The sequence below is a fragment of the Haliaeetus albicilla genome, chromosome 16, assembly GCF_947461875.1.
Source record: "Haliaeetus albicilla chromosome 16, bHalAlb1.1, whole genome shotgun sequence".
Lineage (NCBI taxonomy): Eukaryota > Metazoa > Chordata > Aves > Accipitriformes > Accipitridae > Haliaeetus > Haliaeetus albicilla.
In genome coordinates, this window is record NC_091498.1 from 28,511,967 (window position 1) to 28,532,384 (window position 20,418).

The following is a 20,418-nucleotide window of genomic DNA, read 5'->3' on the forward strand; positions in this document are numbered from 1 at the left end:
CTTACACTCACATAGGTACGATGGTAAATGGAAAATAAGCCAAGACAAGGTTCTTCCTAAAGCTTTCATACAAAGTCTATATATTTTTCTCAGAAATAGTGAGACCGTTTCACAGTCCTGCTCCATCTGCCCAGAGAGCAAATATGTCAGTTTTGAATTTTGATCTCAACCTAGTCCAGACCAGAGTCAGTCCCATTTTATACCATGGGGGCTGAAACCAGATGCAAACCCTTGTGTCCTGGTTTTGATTGGGATAGAGTTAATTTTCTTCTTAGTAGCTAATACAGTGTGTTTTGGATTTAGTGTGAGGATAATGTTGATAACACACTGATGTTTTAGTTGTTGCTAAGTAGCGCTTAGCATAAGTCAAGGATTTTTCAGTGTCCCATGCTCTGGCAGCAGGCAGGTGTACAAGAAGCTGGGAGGGAGCAGGGCAAGGACAGCTGACCCGAACGAGCCCAGGGGATATTCCATACCACAGGACATCATGCCCAGTGTATAAACTGGGGGGAATTGGCCGGGAGGGGCGGATCGCTGCTGGGGCATCGGTCAGCAGGTGGTGAGCAATTGCGTTGTGCATGACTTGTCATCTTTTTTTTCTTTTTATTATTTTATTATATTCCTTCTGATTACAATTATTATTATATTTTTATTATTATTGTTAGTATTACTTCTTATTTTACTTTAGTTATTAAATCACGGTTATCTCAGCCCATGAGTTTTTCCTTTTTTTTTTTCCACGATTCTCCCCATCCCACTGGGAGCAGGGGGAGCGAGTGAGCGGCTGCGTGGTGCCTAGTTGCCGGCTAGGCTTAAACCACGACACCTTGTACGAATCAATTTTTCCAAAGAAAGAGAACCGATTACTGGATCCTTCAGCTCAGATCTGTACACCTCGTAAATCCCATGCTTATTTCATCCTTCTCGAAACAGTCTTTTCAATATTAGGGCTGGAGCATCAGAACTGAGATCAAAAAGCCTTCTCTTTGGCTAAAGGACACTGTAGAAATAGCAGAAGATAACAAGAGGACATCCTCCATTCTTCCTCTTGCAAATCTGGAGACGCTTGCCGTACACGCAGCTGTGACAGACAGCAGAGAATGAAAACTTTTCCATGCTTCGGTAACCGTCCTACCCCCTCCTGCTTCTGCTATAAGGGCAGGAGTGGGGAAAAGGCCTAGACATTAAGTGCCCCAGGGCAGAAGTCCAGCCCCATTGCTTAAACCGCCGCTCAAGAGAGGGTCTGACCCAAGGCCGCAATTTAGTCCCATCTCTACGCATTCCCCTCAGCCAATTTTTTTTTTTTATTTCTCTGTAGGAGCAGTAAACTGTCAGCAAAAAAGGAGGATAGACAATTTTTTGGTGTGATACTATTAGGGAAAGCTTGATAAAAGTTGATAGGTGAGGGGATAGACTTCCATTTAAGACCTAAGCCAAAGCTATTTAAAAGACACTAGAGAACTACCCCTTATCCCAGGACATCCACAGATCTGGAGGATGCAAATGTAGCTTAAAGCTACTTTAACCTCCTCTCTCCTGACCTTTCTGGGTCTGACAAGTAGCAGCCAGAGTACGGCTCCTCAAAAAGAGCCATGTCCTGTGCCAGGACAACCTGACCTTACCAGATTTCCTCAAGTCAAATTTTAAATCTGCTAAATCCCATCCAATGCCCCTAAAGACCTTCCTAGAGACACAAGATTTCATGCTCTCCACCCTCTTACGTTTTTTAAAAAGGACAAAATTCGTGTCACGATGAGAGCCAAAAATGTGAACGCGACCACTAAAATATGATTTTCATTAAGTAGTTCTCAATTCTGCAGACAAGACAAGAAACCTGAGAAAACTTGTTGCAGACTATGAAGATCCCATTCAAACATCCTGGCTGTCTAATTCTAAACTTCAGTCGTCTTTGATATTTCCCCCTGCAGTATCAAAACACTCCTGACAAAGTACTGAAAAGAGACAAGTACATTCAAATTCTTCTAGGGCTTAACCCCACCGCATTGAAATTAGCATGAGTTTTGCCCCTGACTTCAGCCCTGACAGAACGAGCAACATTCTCAAGCCAAAGGCATGGGGAAAAGCTTTTCTACAACTTTCTTTACACGCTTGCACCCTCCTTAGTCCTAGAGATTTCCGTTTGCTTTCAGAAAGCTAAAGGCATAAATGGGCAACGCATTCCACCATGTATCTATCCAATCTCATGGCTGGTGGAAAGCAAGTAAGGCTTTTTTTTTTTTTTTTCTGTTTGTCAGAAAGAAACACAATTCTCTGAGAAGGAACGTACTTTCTACAGGTTGGGGAAGCTCCCATGGGAAAGGTTCTGGTCTTTGCTATTTCAAGAAAGCTTTACAAGTGCAAGGGAAATCAGAGCCTCATCAGCTTTTCCCAGTGGTAAAATGGAAGAGCCCTTCATCTCTGAACATCATGAAGCTGCACCACTTGCAAAGCAAAGCAGAGAAGAAGGGCAGTCCCGTTTTAGTCTCCACAATGAGCCAAATGTTTTCTAAAGAGAATAACTCTTTCTCACGAGCGGAGATCCAGTGCAAAATCTATTGGCTCTGCAGGGAGCCAGTCATCCTGCATCCAGAGACCTGCACTTGAGAATCTTGAAGAGATGTCCATCATGCATAAGACTATGAAGCTATTCATTCCTCAGGCATTATTGCTCCATTCTCCTTGGTTTTCTCTACCTGAAGCACCTCGCTTGATAAAAAGCATCCCCAAAGGACGACAGAAATACAGTTACCTTCTTTTGGCTGACTTTCCAATTTACACAAAGTAGCTGGGAGCAGAGCACATGGGCCAGTGCTTGCCAACTCATTTCTCATGGGCTCTGTGAAGGTAAACCCTGAGGGACAAAATTTGTCAGCCCTCTTCTTCTGTCAGAGCTCCAGAAACCAAACGTACTCGGTATCAATAGCCTTCTATTTCTGGGGGGAGGAAAAAAAAAAAAATTGTTACACCTCCAAAGAAGCCTGCACGTAGTCTTTTCCTCTGTGGATGCACTACAGTTTGCCAGCGACCTACAGACACGACTATAGCCGTGATCAGGACACGGTCTGGAACAGAACCATTTAACTGTGAAGCCCTTGCCTCAATGGACACCAGTGTAAAGCTTCCAGGGTGAAATCACTAAATGGCCTGGGAATTCAATGATTAAAAAAAACCCTAGAACTCACAAATTTTTAATTTTTTTTTTTTTTAGGACATTCCCCCATTTCAATGGCAAGAGCATTGCAGCATCCCAGCAAGGAAATTTTGCACTTTTTTCTTGCTAAGTAACTATTAGAGTATTTGAGTTTCTCTTCTTTCCTTATCACACGGCTTTTGGTCCCACCAAAAGACGGGTAGGTTAATCCCTGTCAACAGAACTTTCAGCACAGGACTCAAAGAGAGAAAACCACTGAGTTTTGAAGAAGATACCTTCAAATCAGGAATAATTTTGCAACAACGAGTTTGCGCCAAGAAGTTAATACCTGCACGCTCAAAGCAGGAGGGACAGTATGACTTTCCAGACAGGGTGATACAGCACAGTGCAGGTGACCGATTCATTGAAAACTCTCTGCCACCTACCTGGACACCCCCACAACAGCCGTTCCCCACCCCGGATCACAGCATCTGAAGGTATTTTCACCCAGAAGGAGCAAAAGGAGCCACCCAGCCCATCACTATCTTTCTGGCTACTCACTACCAGCACATACGTTAGGGAAGACTTTCCACCGGGGGAAGTGTTTCCAAATACCCGGGCTCTCATCAGCATCTCTCCTCCGAGCCTGCCTCAGACATTTCCAGAGAGGCTTAAGCCCCAGGGAAGTGCAGTGTCAGTTGGTTGGCATGGTAAAAAACGAGGGATCGAGGGCTAATGGTCTGGCCCTTTTAAGAAAAGGTGTAGAAATAAGAGAAGGTCCTGGTTTAATCCTACAGGGTAATTAAATCCTAACTCTTTTCTTCTCTCCCTGAGAGACAGAGGTCCCTACGCATTGCTCCAGCAGGCAGAGGGATGGAGAGCAGCCCCTAAAAGACCGCGTCCGCTCTTGCGGCAGGCATCGATGGAGCGCGCGGGCTCAGGGACCTTCAGTTTAAGGTGACAGCAAACCGTGAGGCTTGCCGAAATCTGCCCCAGCAGACATTCATTCTCCCGTTGAACTGCCCCGAGAGAGTCCTTTCCTCCAAGGAAGGTTGTCCTTCCTGTCATAACCTGGAGAATGGGGAACAGAAGTGGGGCTTTGCGAGTGGAAAAAGTAACGGGATCCTCAACTCCCAGCACTTGAAACCGCCCACTGCCTAGAGATTTCAGTGACTCGGTGAGCAGGAAAATTTGCCGCTTTGGTTTGTGGTGAGGCGGTAGGAGTTGATTTAAGACCTGATTGGAAAGACTAAAGGGGTTTTAATTCTTCTTACCTACTGGAGCAAGACGAAAGAAATACATATTGGAGAAAATAAATGGGAAAGTATCGTGTTCTCTCATCCTCTGCGCTTCTTCTGCGCAGTCTAACTTGGAAACTCTTGGGGCAGAGACCACGACTGAAACAAGCAGGACCTTGGCCTCCGGCATCCGAGAACCCAAGCAGCCGCTGCCCAACTCCCAGCTCATCTCCACCGTGCTAAATAATCATGAAATTGAGGCAACGAATAAACCGCCATATTGCGTTTTGCAAACCCTAGGTCTCCGAAACGTGCAAATCCTAGCTCTTGAAAGCAGTTGTTTTTCGGGAGGTCGTATGATTGTTTGTTTATTAGACAGATCAGCGGAGAAGAAAGAAGGGGGATTGTTCGACGCCAGATTATTTTTTTTTTTAAAACAAAGGTGGAGGTTGGGGGAAGGATAAAAGGACGAAGTGGACAAAAATAATCAAATCTGGAAGAAAGGATGCAAATTAAACAGGCTTGGAAGGAGTTAGTAAAGCGCAAGCTAGACACAGGGACTAAACTAAAGTTAATTACTTTTGACACGATCAGATCATCTGGTCGCATTTCAGGCTGCGTGCACTCTAGGCTGGCCAGCATGAATGGTGAGGGAAAAGAAAGTAACTCTCCCCTCCAGGTCCCTTTGCCAAGTCTGGGCTGCGCGCTCTGTCCGAGATCCCTCTTTCTTTGCGCAGAGAGAGAGGGGGGGAGAGGAGAGAGAAACACAGTTAACCACCTGTCAGGGCTGAGGACACAATAAGGCAGCCCCCAAAAGAGCTTTTCATGCATGCGTAATATATTTGTTCAGCTATTCACTTAATGAAGCTGATAAATGTGATGCGAAACAATAGTCAAGTTAATCTATTTAGTAAAATGTTTTGAGACTCTCAGGCGATGTTAAGGAGGGTAGTGTGTTCGGGGACATTTTCATTTCAATACGCTCATCTCTCCCCTCTTAGGGGGGTTTCAAGCAACCTATGTGAATATAATTTCTTATAAATGTGTCTTTAATGGGTTTAATTCACCCTTGCCAGCTGTTTTTTTAGCTATTTTGTAAGAGCAAAACAAACGTGCCAGGCTTGGAAAGCTAGTTAAAATTAGTTTCGGTCACTGGGGCCAAGCTATATTTCCTGCAAACCATCTGCTTGATTGGCACAATAGAAGGATTTTCAAGAAAAGGGGGGGATCTAGAAGAGCTTTGAACGAACCAACAGTTACTGTTCCTTGTGCTTGAATTCTAAAGGTGAAGCCTTAGGTGTCTTAATATAGCTTCGCCCCCGCAGCCCCCATTCAAGCTCCCGACGAGGACGACAAGCAGCGGTTAGGGAGCTTGGGCACGCCGGGGACGGAGCATCCCTCCCGCCGCCCTCCCCGGGAGAAAAAAAAAAAAAAAGAAAAAATAAAAAAGAAAAAGAAAAAAAAAAAACCAAACACACGCAAAACTCAAAACAAAACAAAAACACAGGAGAGGGAAAAAAAAAAAAAAAAAAGAAAACACAACAAAACTCGCACACACGCACGCTCCCTCCGCAGTTTTGGAGAAGGTCGGGGTGCGGAGCGGGGGCTCGCAGAGCCTTTCCCGGCTCGGGAAGGTCAAATTTGGCTTTCAACTTGCTGCGGGAAGAGCTGGGGACCGGAGCTGGGAAAAGCCGGGTGGGGGGGTCGTCCCGCGTGGGGCCGTTTCCCCGCGGGCAGAGCCGTGATTGAGACGTTCTTCTCCCGGGGCCGGGGAAAGGAGAGGAGGGGGGGGACGGCGGCGGGGAGAGGGCTGGCTGCTCTCAAGGCTCTGGGGAGGCACCGGCCCAGCCCAGGCGAGCTCTTTGGTCTTCGGATTTGAAGTGCTGGCTCTCCCAATTTCATGCGGATTACCAGCCTCGGACCGGGACACACGCAGGCTTCAAGCCCTGCCTCCCCCCCCTCCACGGCTGCCGGCGGTTTGGGGTGGAGGTTTCACCCCCCCACCCCCTTTTTTTTTTTTTTTTTTAACGACAAAGCAAGCGAGTGACTTTTAAGAAATAAATTTGAAGATAACGACATTAAAATGAATGGCAGGAAGCACAAAACGGCGTGAGCATAGGTCAAACGGCATTAGTCACAGGTTTTATCCTGAGACATTAGAATTCCCTTTCTCTTAAATGATCACTGCCTTTGAAAAGAAACTTCCAAAGGAGATCACTTAAAATAAGAACCTTTCGTCTGATTTCTTGGTTTCTTATGGTCTATCTTCCCTTTCAATAGATGTCTAGTCCCTTTTGCCTTGGTGCTTAAGGAATTCTTTATGAGTGTGCTCAGACGCATCACAAGGAACTGGGTCCACGTGTGCCCCAGCATGCGTTTGACCCAACCTTCCAGAAAATGTCAGACCCTCTTTTTTAAACCAGAGAAATTAGCAGCAGTTGGTCTATAGTGAGGCAAAATGCCCCCAATGTATATGGAAAGAAAGGAGTAAATCATCTCAAAGGAAACGTATAATGACTGTAAAAAACTAAGTGTTCTGGGAGCAGCCCGGGCGGAGCTGTGCTGGGAAATGCCGGGATGGAGGTGGGCGGGGGGGGGGAAACTGGGGGGGGGGGTGGTGTAAAGGGGGGGTGCCAGGGAAATCTTTTCTCGGGAAAGCCCTCTTCGCTTTTTTTTTCTCCATTCGCTACCGTCCCACCCGCTTGCTAAAGAACACCTTGAGAGCAGCCATGGGTATAAAGGGGCTTGAGAGAACCCCGGAGGGGCTCCGGGTGGGGGCCAGAGAAAAGCTAAATCCGGAGGAGGACGGGGCAGCCCCCAGCTTCTCTGCCACCCCCCACCCACCCCCGGCCGCCAGCACCCCCCCGAACCCCTCGGGCTCTGCCCGCTCCTGCCTTCCCTTTTTTTTCCCTGTACCTGCTAAGCATCGAGATTAACAAAACTGGGGAGGCGGGGGGGGGGGACTCCAGCGAGGTTTTATTTCAAAGTGATGCTTTCAGACAGCGGATCTTCCCAGCCAGCCTTCTGCAGATGCTCATCTGCTGGAGGCCGGCGTACAGCACCGGGAAAGCTTGTCAGGATCATACAATTTCGAGGGCTGATTCCGTCCTCTCTAATAAATAACTTTTTTATTTGAATCAAGGGAGAGGTTTAACAGAGTTTCTTTCTTCCCTAATGTGATATAAATCGCAGATGCACTTTTATTGAATGGTTAAAGCATCGACATGGAGATAATCAACACAAAACGTCCGGACAAAAACCATCGAGAGAAATAAAGCTGGTTAATAAGATTTTTGAGAAAGCTTTGTGTTAAAAAGTAAAAAGGGAAAACAGCTGAAGGTGACAGTTAGTTCATGGTTAATAGGATAAAGGCTGCATGGTTGAGCTGCACACTTCTGCTTGCAAAGGTTCAGCCACACCAAAGGACTGAATAGGGTGCTTTTAAAACATAGGACATTTAACACATCTGTTATAGGCTTTAACAGAGAAATCAGGTAAAACCGCTCTCAATAGTTGCTTTCATCACCCAGCTCCAAAGGAAATTAACTGCACTCGCGCCTATTTCCACGTTTGCCACCGCAAACAAATCCCCTCTGCCAGAAAAATCCCTGTTTTCTACTTTTCCGTTAGACGATGCCATTTGTCCCTCGCACCGAAGTTAAGGGACCGGGGGCTCTGCGGCACCAGGAGGAATACACCTCCAGAAATCCCGCACAGGCACGCACATAAAAAGGCAGTTCAGGTGAATTTGGCAGCGTCGAGAAGGCTTCCAGCCACCGACACCGGTAAAACCGAGACTAGCTGGGACTGCCTTAGCCAAAAGGATCCAAATGCTACAACGTAGTCTTCGTTTTCACGGTCGGAGGCTAGCGCTTTCCACTATTTTTAATGTAGATGAGCTTAAGAGGACCGACAGACTGAGAACCTGAGGGGGCTGCTCTGGTCCCAACAAGCCCTTCAGATTTTTTTCTAAGCTCGGTGTTGAGGTTTTCCCGGAGCAGAGTTCTTCTGGGCTACAACAAGGTTTACGTTTCCGTCCCATACGGGCAAACCGCTCGCCTGAGCGCCCGTACCCAAGACTCTGCCGGAGCTCGGATCTTGAAAGTAAAAGTTAACCCCGCAAATTCGCTTTCTACCGCACCTTTGACGTGCAGATAGAGAAACGACCCCAACTACCCGCACAAATTTTGCTGCCTGCTGATAGCAGGGGGCAGAACGCCCTCAAATCGCGATGGGATCCGCTCTCCGAATATTCCCCCCCCCCCAACCCCAACCCAGCTTCGTTCCACGTTTTCGAATTTGTATTTTCCATTCCACAAACGCCGTGCTTTTCCGAGAGCCCGCAGATAAGTTTATATGAATATTTATTGATTTATTTCCTAAACTCAGCAGGGGAGCGGCAAATAAATTTAGTGCTTTCTTTAAATAATTCCCTTTCTACGAGGCAAGATGTCATTCGAAACTTTTAAATAGGCATTTAATTAGCCTGTGTGTGTTGCCTCTGAACAAAACCCTGCTGGGAGCCTTTGGAGCGCTGTATTCCAAAGAGGCGGTCAATATGCAAAATTGATGACTACACTTTCTTTGTGGCGGGGCCATTGTGCCCCGGTTGCTTATGAAGTCTAATCCAATCATAAATTGCAGCCCCGGACCAATGGAGAAGCCCGGAGCTCGCCCTGAATGAAGCTCAAGTGGAGAACTTTGTTGAACCCCATTGTTGGGGCTGTCACTTTTGAAAGAGCCTCAGCGGGGCTGACCACTATAAAACCCCTCGTCCAGGAGGAAGGGGCAGAGAGAACCCCGCCAGGCTCGTCAGCCGGATCTTTTCCTACACGAGGTTTGCCAAGCAGAAAACAAAAAAAGCAACCAACCAACCAACCCAACCCAACCAACCCAGCGGCCCCAGCGATGATGTTCCCCAGCCTCATCGCTCCGCCGGCCGTCTACCCCAGCCTCCTCCGGCCCACTCCCACCCTCACCTTGCCTCAGTCGCTGCAGTCCGCTTTTTCCAGCCATTCCAGCTTCCTGGTGGAAGATTTGATCCGGATCAGCAGGCCCACCGGTTACCTGCCCAGGACTGCCCCCCCGCCCAGCATGTCCCCCCCGACTTCGGCGGCCAGGACGGATTCGGGGACGCCGGAGCTCACCAGCTCCTCCTCTTCCTCCTCCTCCTCCACCGGCTCCAGGAGGATCTGTTCGCCGCAGACTTCCAGCAGCGACTCGACTTTCCTGAAATTTGGAGTCAACGCCATCCTCTCCTCCGCCCCCCGCGCCGGTAAGCCGGCCGCTCCCGGAGCCTCCGCGCCCGCGGAACCCACCGCCTCGCTGCAGGACGGGGGGTGCAGGGGGGTGGGCAGGAGGGAGACGGTTTGGGAAAGGGAGGGGAAAAACCTAGTGCCGAGCTGCAGAGCCCTCCGGCACCGCTCGGATTTAAGGGCCGGTCCCGCTCCGCCGGCTCCGGAGCGGCCGCAGGACGGAGGAGCGGAGCCGGGAGGGGGGCGAAGGGGAGGGGGGGGTCCCCACAGACGGGTCTCCTGGCTGAGTCTGCCCTCCCGGGTATAGCTTTGCTGGCAAAACCATCCCGGCAAAAATGTATTCCGAGCTCGCTCTGCCCCCCCCCCCCCTTTTTTGGGGGGGGGGGGGGAATAGTACCACGGCATTGGTCCCCAGACCCAGCCGTGCCGTCGGTCGACTCCAACCGGTGCTAACCCTCTGCTTAATGTCATTTTCTTATTTATTTACTAGAAACTTCCCCTGCGTTGCTTCAGAGCGTCCCTCCAAAGACTTTCTCCTTCCCGTACTTTGAAGGATCCTTCCAGCCCTTTATCAGATCTTCCTATTTCCCAGGTAGGTCTTTAAAAATCTCTCTCTCCCCTCCAGCCCCGCTGGCAGGCACAGCCCGGTCATATTTCTCGGTCCCCCCGGGGGGGTGATGCTCTAGTTCAGAGGTTGGCCGGAGTACAACATTCAACCATCGGTCGCGCCAATTTGATGCCCGATTTAGCACGGGCAGTGACTGCTTGACATTCCCTGCCCGCTCCCCCCGCTGATCCGCAAATTAGCCGGGATTGTCCACGGTCCCCCTCCTCCCGACCAACCCCCCCCCCCCCCAACAACCCCAACCCCACCGCCCCGGGACGGCTCCGTCGCTTTCAGCACCACGCGGGGAGCGGTCAGCTCCCGCCGCGCTCCGCACCCGCGCAACAGGGTCCCCCCCTCCGCGCAGGCGGAGGGAGGCAGCCCCCCCCCCTCCCCCAGTAAAGCAAAGCTCCTCTCTCCGCCCTCTCCATCCCACCCCATTTTTTCTCCGGCCCCCGGCGGGTTGCTGGTGTTTAGCGGCGGATCCTGGGGTACAGCGGGAGCGGCTTGACTTCCTCCTCCTCTTCCTCCTGCGCGTACTAACCCTCCCCTCCTTCACCTCGGGTCTCCCACTTCACCCCTTTCTCGTTTAGCCCGTCACTGGTTCTTCAAACGGCACGGTCTCGGCCAGAAAGCAGGCTACGGGGGTATGATTCTTACAGCGCTGAAGTATTATGACGCCGAGAGAACAATTAAAAAAAAAAATCTAATTACACAAACAAGCTATTAATTTAAAAAGAAAACAGGGAAAGGGAGAGGGAAAAAAAAAATAACCCAAGCTCTTCCATTCATCCTCCGGATAATGGAATTTGCTTCCTTTCTCCAGCATCTGAATAGCCTAACAAAAACAACTTGAGCTTTATAAATAGCTTTTCATGTCCATTTAATGAAAATGATTTGGGGAAAGAGACGATTGTGCCATCAGTATTCTCCCGAGGAGCCTGGCATGCCGTTGTGTTTAGTTTGAAAGTGTAAATCTCTTTTGTTCCAATAATATATGGCGTTAGCTGCTTGTCCTCAGTCTTTTTCTGTTAGTTCATTACTACACAATTACCATTCACGCTTCATTAGCATCTCTGTCTCTCTTGGGGAGGTTCCCCCCCCCCCTTTTTTTTTTTTTTTTTTAAGGCGAAACTCTGCCCTTTTTATCATACCAATGCCATTGGGAACCAGGCAATGTGCTAATTAGCTGTTACTTTTCATGTCTTCGGATTGAATTCTCCAACTTTGGCGGGGGCAGGGGGGGATGAAGAGATTAATATAAAAAGATGAATACTGATTGATCAAAACTGCATCAGAAGAGGAGCGGTTTTGTTCAAATCAGAAAAGTCCTCATTTTCATCTCGAGCATAATAAAGCGCCTGAAATGATAAAAGCGCCTGAAAAAAAATCAAATGCTTCTGAGCAGGAGGGAAAGCTTTTTTATTATACCTCTATCTTAGCCGGTACGCCTCGCTTTGCCTTTTCAGGCCCGAGACCTTTGAATCTCCCAACAAAACCGACCACTATTGATCCATTTTACACGTCTGAGTTGATAGATCTAATCCCAGCGATCACTGGCTGAAAGGGAAGGGGGGGGCTGCTTAGTTAAGCCTAAAGCTCCTTTTCACAGCCCCAGGTTGATGGGTGCCCACCCAAAGGGCAGGGAGGGGGCAGCGGGGGCCAGTCCCGCTCCTCTCAGCTCCTTGTGTCCCCCCCACAGCCGCCTCCACCGTGGTCCCCATCCCTGGCACCTTCTCCTGGCCGCTGGCCGCCCGCGGCAAGCCTCGCCGTGGCATGTTGCGCCGTGCCGTCTTCTCCGACGTGCAGCGCAAGGCGCTGGAGAAGATGTTCCAGAAGCAGAAGTACATCAGCAAACCCGACAGGAAGAAGTTGGCAGCCAAGCTGGGCCTCAAGGACTCGCAGGTGAGAAGGGACACATGGGGTGGGGAGAGCTGGGTCCCCCCCTCCAAGCCCTCGAGGCAGCTTGAGGGCAGGGGAGGAAAAGGGGACGGGAGCAGGGAGAACTGCCGACAACCACGAGAAAGCCCAAAGCAAGTTACAGGGCCACGAGCATCAACAGAGCCAAAAAAGAGGCACGATTCCCAGCTGGGCGAGTAGGATGGGACAGACAATGGCCTTATTGCCCCCCCGACCCCTCTCCTAGGGTCCCCAAAGGTCAGGGTTTGCAGTTTCTGTTAGCTTGGGCAGGAGCAGGGTTTCAAGAGTGCAACCAGAAGGCCTTGCTTTTTGGTCCCTGTTTTACTGAACCATTTCATTTCTGTGTTCCTTCGCCCCCCCCCTCCCCCCCCAGGTGAAGATCTGGTTCCAGAACAGGAGGATGAAGTGGAGGAACTCCAAAGAAAGAGAGCTCCTCTCTTCTGGTGGCTGCAGAGAACAGACCCTCCCCACCAAGTTCAACCCTCACCCCGACCTCAGTGACGTAGGCAAGAAATGTACAGGAGAGGAGGAGGAGGAAGAAGTTGCCCCCGCGTGCCCACCCAGTCCCCGGCATCCCTTAACCTACCACCAGTCCCCAGAACACCTACACTTGAGGGACAGACTGGACTCCCAGATGTCTCCTTCTCCGTCCCATTCTAGCAGCCCCAGCAAACCTTCAGACTTCTCAGACTCAGAGGAAGAGGATGATGAAGGGGAAGAGGAAGAGGAGGAGATAACAGTCTCTTAGATCACCCTGCCTGCCCCTACCATCACATGGGGACATTGCAAAGATGTAAATAAACCAGAGTGCTATAAATTGAAGAGGTGATGTCCCACCCAAATGTCCACATACTTCTCCAGTGCAGGTTCTTTGTCACATAGCTGCAAGATTTTCTACTTATAGGTATTCCTTTTTTGTTTTCCCCGCCCTCATGTGGAGGTTGTCATATTCATAGCATCCGCTAACCTTTTCATAACTCTCTCTGCTTAACAATCAACATTTGCTCAATTAGCTACCTTCTCCTGAAAGCAAGCAACAGGCAACCTCTTGCTTTATAGCAGGGAGGAAAGTACATAGGGGGAAACTCCACCCCCCCAGATAAGAAACAACAAAAAACCCAATGTAGGTGCTGTGGCCATTTTCACTACCTTTCAAGCAAATTTCCAGCTACTAGTAAGAGTTCAAAACCCTGAAGACTGGTCTGACCTAGCAGCCCTTCTCTCCAAAAGTAAATAACACTGAGGGACACAGACCAAACGCTGCCTCCCTCTTCACCCCAAACAGCACAACAGTTGTGCAACGGATCCTCTGAAATCCCTGGAATGATTTCTAAGGTGTAATGTAAGTGTGCCTTCTTGTGTAATGGAGACCTTATATATTTATAAGTTTTTCATTTTAATTTATGCATCAATATTATATTCAAAGCACTGTCTAACCCACCTTTTTGCCCACAGGCTTGTGCTTATTTTCCACTTTGCTTCTGCTATCCATGGTGTGGACAGAGGAAAGTGGATACGCCTCTTTGATTTTTGACTGAACTTTGCTGTCTTTGCACAGCTTATATGAACTGTACACTATTTTGTACACTTACTCTGTATGGATGTTTTATACCAAGGTTATTGTGAATGAATATAACAATGGCTCAGCAAGGTTTCTCTCCTTTTTTAATTAAATGACGGCTAAACTACAGACAAATGTAGCTGTTTAATTTTGTAACTTATAAAGAAACGCTTTTATTTTGTATTTTACCATGTACAGACTTTAAATATGTATATATAATAAAGTGAATGATTGTCAAATAAAAAAAAAAGTAGATTTCCAAGTTTGATCATGTAGTAATACTTGGTTCTGGTTTACAGGTTGCTGTAGGTTGTGTCCGGGGCCAAACAGGGAAAGAAAAAAAACTACCTTTTGTCAACAGTGGAGTGATTCAATAAGAACTTATCAGCTTCAAATTAAATAACCTCACAAGAATATCTACCTGCCTTTTAACTAGGGAGAAACTCAATCAAAGGATTAAAGATTTTCTGCAGTTAAAATGAATACAGGTTCTCCCTCCTTGCATTCAAATGCAATTTAATTTCTGCTGGTGTTACCCTGTGCTCCCCGCTAAAGCCCTTCTGGCTCTCCTCCTTCCTTCAGTTATTGCCCAGGGAGGTCAGGGCGAGGACACTTGCCCTGCATCACCCTGCTAAGAAAGTTACTACAGTTTGTAGGCTGGGAGCATTTGATTAGAATATTTTATGGGGTAGAGAAACAGAATGGAAGAGATAGGCTTAAAAGAACCCCTCAGCCTTAAGTCCAGTCAAGGATCACTTCTACAAAGCAAGGCAAATCCAGAACTACCTGCACATGTTTTTAGATACAAAAATACACTACAGAAATGTCAATGTTTTCCTCCTTGCATATGGGTATCAGAGATCTGCTGAAACAGAGATTTCATTACAAAGTTAGCTTATTTTCTCTTCCACAGACTCTGACTAATGCCCACCACTCTCAACACACCAAAGCAAAAAAAAAAAAAAACCACGCAGCAGACACCACCTGAACGCAACTATCCCTGCGTGCTCCGATTCATTACACTGCCACAGCCACAAGGAAAAGCGCAAAAGGGAGAAGGGAATGATTCTGGTTGGAAGGGACCTACAAGAGCCATTTAGTCCAACTGCCTGACCACTTCTGGGCTGACCAAAAATTAAAGCATGTTATTTAAGGGCATGGTCCAAAAGCCTCCTAAACACTGCCAGGCATGGGACAGCCAGCACCCCTCTAGGAAGCCTGTTCCAGGTCTTTAACCACTTTCCAATTAGGTAATTGGACACACCTAAGCCAGGACACGTCATCAGTTTAATCACCTTCTACCTCTCTGACACCCTACAGCCATTAGCGATTGATAACATACGCCTGAGACAGGGCAGAGCCTGGGTAAGGCACATATAGTATTTATCCCACAAAACACAGTGAAACAGCATAAGGGTTTAGTTTTGTGGATTTAAAAAAAAAAACAAAAAAAACCCCAAAAAAACAAAAAACAAAAAAAAAAAGCTTTTCCAGAAAACCAGCACATCTCCCAAGCATACCCAAAACTCACACAAATGCACATTAAACAGTAACTGGCACAAACTACCTGAGTGCTCATCCAGGATCGAATAAAAGAGCTGTTACATGCATTATCAACAACATATATACAGGAGGCTGTATTGTTATTCATCTATTGACTCTTTAAGTGATAGAGCACCCCATGACAATTATTTATAACTTAAATTTTACTAGTCCAGTAAGCATAAGACCACAGTTAAGTAACTTATAAAGACAGATCTAATTCAAACGACATATTTTCTTTTAAAATTCATAAGCTACTCTAGAGACCACAGGTACCATCACACATACCACAATACTCAAAAAAAGAACATGTTCAAAACAAGAACAGGTATCACTTATACATAATCCCTCCTGATTCGGTGTTCAACAGAAGCTACTAATCATCTTACACCCTCTGCTCTTTACAGCTTGCCTGCACTTGTAATGTTAGCAAAAATAATTATTTCAGACTACTTCTTTCAGCATGAGTGCTATTACATCTTATTCTGCTAGACAAACAGCCTTACTAAAGGAAAAATAACCTGGAATTGCCACTTAACAGGCAACCCTCACCTGAAATGTGACATTCATTCATCTTTTTTTTTTTTTTTTTCCTTTCAAGGGACTTTTTTTTCTAGCAAAAAGAACATTGTATGACCACCAAGCACAACCATTTGAGATTCAGGGATACCTTAATATGAAATTAAAGAGCTGCTTTTTTTTACTTACCAACAGCTGCCAGACTGCATCTGTGGCTTGCAGAAAAAGACTTTCTCTCTCCAAGGCTTCCATTTTATACTCTGGTTGGTGAAGCCAGAGTTCACAACTAGGATGCGATGGCTCATGCAGGACAGCTGTGCCAAGAGAGGTCCTGCAGAAGTAGCTACCCTTTCTGAGGTCTTATGTCAGAGGCATTAACTTATTCGCTTACCTCAAATGTGGAGAGATTCCAGTTGCTTTAGGAGGACCTGATGACAATTGGGTTTGTTCCTGCTGTGCAGGATACTGGGAGTTCAGCTTGGGTGTATTTGTAAGAGCAAAATGTTTCTTAATTTGCTGTTAATATAAAGACTGTCAGAGGCCACCTCCTCCTATTCCCCGAAACTAGCTAATCTTGGTGAGGCTAATGCAAAACTGCTGGCCCTGGAATTTATTTATTTATTTATTTATTTATTTATTTTTTAAAATTCAGCTCTCTGTATGCTTTTGGAAAGGAGGAAAGGCGACAAGAAGAAGCCTTTCCTGGCTCCATGGAGATGGAAAGATTTCCATATTGACTAGTAGCATCCACAGTTTTTGAAACTCTGGTACAAAGTAATCCCGTATGTCATGCACTCCCATAACAACTGCTGTTTTATGACATTAAAGTGCTCTTTTTAAAGACCCAGCGGCCCAGAGTGGGCTTGTATGTCTAGTCTTCCTTCTCACAGCCAGGGTGGAAATATCTGACACTGGGGGACAGGAAAGGCAGAGAGGGGGATTTATCTTTGGTGACCATGAGCTCAGGGCAGCAAATTCTCAATTATTTTACCCCTTAAGAAACCAGCTGGTTCAACATCTGTGCCTGCTGTAACTCTGATCTCCCCCAGCGTGGGAGAGTGGCTTTTGCACAGGGGAAGAAAAGAAAATAAATCATTTTCTCAGGGAATCTGTGCCGTTGTTACCTGCAGAGCTGTACGGCAGCATCCTCCGCCGGCAGCCCCGGAGCGTGCCCGGGATGCACGGGGCCCCGCTGTGCCCCTCCAGTCCCTCTCCCTGGCTGAAAGGGTGCTCAGCCAGCACCCTGCACAAATCAGGGAGCTGGAAGTATTTTCACCTGTGCCACAGCCGGGGCAGAGAAGGAAGGCAGCCTCCTGCACAGCCCCATACAGGGAGCACTCTGCCAATATTCCTGTATGCCCATTGAAAAAAGACTTATCCATACATGTAGAAATCATCTAATAAGCCACAGATATTAACACCAGATGTGGGAAAGCACGTATATCCCATCTGTATGAAATACTGTCTTTCCTAACAACAGTAAGCAAAAAAATTCTCATCAGCCACCCCGCATCTCAGTACTGCAGAGCTTGAGAATGCCACAGCTAAGCCCCCCCCCAAAAAAAACCCCAAGAAAAAAAAATTAAATTGCCTCTTTTGAAGGACACCTGTCCTCCAGGAAAGTTGGAATGTTACAATCATCTTAAAGAAATAGAGCCCAGGATGCAAGGCCATCGTTTCCAGAAGCAACCAGGGCACCCTGAGGCTCATGAAAGATTAAACCCCCACCAGTGCTAAATCCCCATCCTAAGGAAAACCAGACTTCTTTGACGACACCCAAGTTCAGTCCTCAAAAACACCGGTGGCATTTAAAAAATCTTTGCCTGGGAAGTTTAAGGTAGAATTTGACACAACAGCTACGGGCTCTGCCGTTGTCAAGAGGAACAAGGCAGAGTCTCACTCCTGGTTGTGTTCCCTCTTCTCCCCAACCCACGCACACGCATTGGCACATAGCTGGGCCTGAAGTGATCAGTTTGAAGAGCAGAAAACTGATCTGTTTTCTTGATTTGCTTTGATTTCAGCTGGTCTAGTACCTGGAACGCCTTCACTAGTGTGTCAAAAGTGCATGTGGCGCAAATGCCCTTCCTGTAGATGGATTCAACATTTGCCCTCTTCCAGTCATCAGGGATATCCCCCGATCTCCACAACTTTTCAAATATTATAGACAGTGGCCTTGTGACAATGATGTCAGCCACTTCTCTTAACACCCTGGGTTGGATTCTGCCTGGGCCCACAGATTTATGTGGGTTGAGCCCTTGCAAGAGGATGCGGACCAGCCCTCCCTCCACTACTGGTAGGTCGACACGTATGTCGTCGCCGCTACTTGAGGCTGTGATCTGGAGTCCAGCTACACCAGTGAAGACAAAGACAGTCTTGAGAACCTCTACCTGGTCAGCATTGCTTGTAACTAGTTTCCCTGCTCTGTTTAGCAATGGACCTATGCCTTCCCTCTGCTTCTGCTTACTGTCCATGTAGCTGAAGAGCCTGTTCTTGTTGTTCTTGACATCTTTGACCAATTTCAGTTCTTGCTGAGCCTGACTACAGCTCTGCATGCCCCAGCAAGGTTCTTGTAGTCCTTGATGGGTGTTTGGCCACCTTCCCATAGCCAGTATGTGTCCTTTTTTTGTTGGTTTTTTAAGCACACCCAAAAGTTCATTGCTAAGCCAGGGTGGTCTCTTGTTCTGCCTTCTCGCTTTCCCGTTGTAGGGGCTGGGCTGTTCTTGTGCTTCCAGGAGGCTGTTCTTGAGTAACTCCCAGCACTCACAAGCTCCTTTTCCCTCCACAGGTGCTTCCCATGGACTAGCTCACAGCTGAGCTCTGAGCATACTGAAGTTGGCCCTTCTGAAATCCAAGGTCTTTGTCCTACTGCTGGTCTTCAGTGTGCTTAGCAGGATCTTAAACTCCACAATGTTACAATCGCTATATCCAAGGCCACAGGTTTTATTGGGTTGCTAGCAGTAAATCTAGCAACGTGCTGGTCCTAGTTGGCATGTCCAGCATCTGCAGCAGGAAGAAGATGACTTGTGCACCACTGTGCAGAAATAGATTCATTTAATAGTCAAGACTGATGGGGGGCCAGGCAGAGAGCGGTAAGCTGAAAATGGTGGAATTACGTTGCCAGAAATACTGTTGTGGATGAGGTTTAGCGGCTCGCACAGACCTGAGCTTATGAGCTTGTTCCTCCCTCACTGGGTTTGGGCTTTGTGTCCTAACATCTGATTTACACTGGGTGGTGCTGGTTCATTATGATCCCGGTAAGAAAGGCACTCGGCCTCAGTGTGGTATCAAAGTGCGATTTATTACAGCTAAGGCTGTAAGATGAGAATAGCAGAGAGAATCTTGTGTCCCTTTAGATGGTGGGAACCCCGAGTGGTGTTAGCATTAAAGGGGCCTCCAATCTACACACACCATACTACACCCCATCCATATGTGTGGTTATTTGAGCTTTTATAGGATTTTTTTTTCTTACAAGAAAACAACTCGATTCATCATTTCTTCTGTCAGACAGGAAGGATGTACTCATGAGAACTTCTTGCTGCATGGGTACATAAAGCCAAGGGCGCACGGGTGGCTTAATCCCCAGTACCCAGCAGGAGCTGCCTGCAGGCTCCTCGGTTGGAATGGGCTGGCTGAGTTTATCCTACAAACAAGGGATTTGTGCAGCACAACACAGGTCTGAAGGCCAGGCTGTTCTTGCAGCAAAGCACAGGCCTGGGCTGGGTTAACTGTTACGTGGATCACCAGCTCCTTGATGTACAATGGTCCTTCAGTCAGGATTACTGCAAGATCTCACTGGAAGCACAAACTCTTCCCATCTGCCTGTGGATCCCATCTCATATTAAGGTCCTTCAGATCTCCTAATTGCCAAGTCCCACACGGGTGAACTTCTTAGAGGAGCAGGAGGAGGAATTACCCATGCTTAGCCAGAGCATAGGCTCCATCCCTTGTAACTTGGTCTCCTTGCGTCTCCAGCTGTTGTGGTTTGGGCCCAGCCTGCAACTAAGCACCACATGGCCGCTCACTCACTCCTCCCTCCCAGTAGGATGGGGAGAGACAATATAACGAAAGGCTCGTGGGTCCAGACAAGGACAGGGAGAGATCACTCGCCAACTATGGTCATGGGCAAAACAGACTCGACTTGGAGAAATTAGTTTAATTTATTACCAATCAAATCAGAGCAGGGTAATGAGAAATAAAACTCCCAATCTGGAAAACATCTTCCCCCACCCCTCCCTTCTTCCTGGGCACAACTCTACTCCTGATTTTCTCTACCTCCTCCCCTCCCAGCAGCACAGGGGGACGGGGAATGGGGGTTGGGGTCAGTTCATCACACGTTGTCTCTGATGCTCCTTCCTCCTCAGGGGCAGGACCCCTCACACTCTTCCCCTGCTCCAGTATGGGGTCCCACCCACAGGAGACAGTCCTCCATGAACTTCTCCAACGTGGGTCCTTCTAAAGGGCTGCAGTTCTTCACAAACTGCTCCAGCGTGGGTCCCTACCCCGGGCTGCAGTCCTTCAGGCACAGCCTGCTCCAGCGTGGGTCCCCCGCAGGGTCACAAGTCCTGCCAGAAAACCTGCTCCAGCCTGGGCTCCTCTCTCCACAGATCTGCAGGTCCTGCCAGGAGCCTGCTCCAGTGCGGGCTTCCCAC

At 47.9% G+C, this 20,418-nt stretch overlaps 1 protein-coding gene across 2 annotated transcripts; it reads left to right on the forward strand.

The window, feature by feature from the left end:
- The first annotated feature begins 8,783 nt into the window (after window positions 1-8,783).
- On the forward strand, window positions 8,784-13,965 carry DBX1 (developing brain homeobox 1). 2 transcript variants are annotated; one of them, XR_011328207.1, is made up of 5 exons: window positions 8,784-9,643; window positions 10,114-10,215; window positions 11,930-12,132; window positions 12,521-13,489; window positions 13,603-13,965. XR_011328207.1 is itself a non-coding variant. In XM_069804090.1 (4 exons), exons 1-4 carry the CDS (start codon window positions 9,049-9,051, stop codon window positions 12,893-12,895), a joined length of 1,275 nt encoding a protein of 424 aa, XP_069660191.1. In that variant the 5' UTR covers window positions 8,784-9,048; the 3' UTR covers window positions 12,896-13,965. The 2 variants fall into 2 exon arrangements, 1 of the variants encoding a protein (XP_069660191.1); XM_069804090.1 differs by having other exon boundaries at window positions 12,521-13,965.
- Window positions 13,966-20,418: the final 6,453 nt, after the last annotated feature.

Coding starts and splice junctions, on each gene's coding strand:
- DBX1 (XM_069804090.1), top strand. CDS start 9,049: ATGAAGCTCAAGTGGAGAACTTTGTTGAACCCCATTGTTGGGGCTGTC. Junction 10,216..11,929: donor CAGATCTTCCTATTTCCCAG/GTAGGTCTTTAA, acceptor TCCCCCCCACAG/CCGCCTCCACCGTGGTCCCC. Junction 12,133..12,520: donor TGGGCCTCAAGGACTCGCAG/GTGAGAAGGGAC, acceptor CTCCCCCCCCAG/GTGAAGATCTGGTTCCAGAA.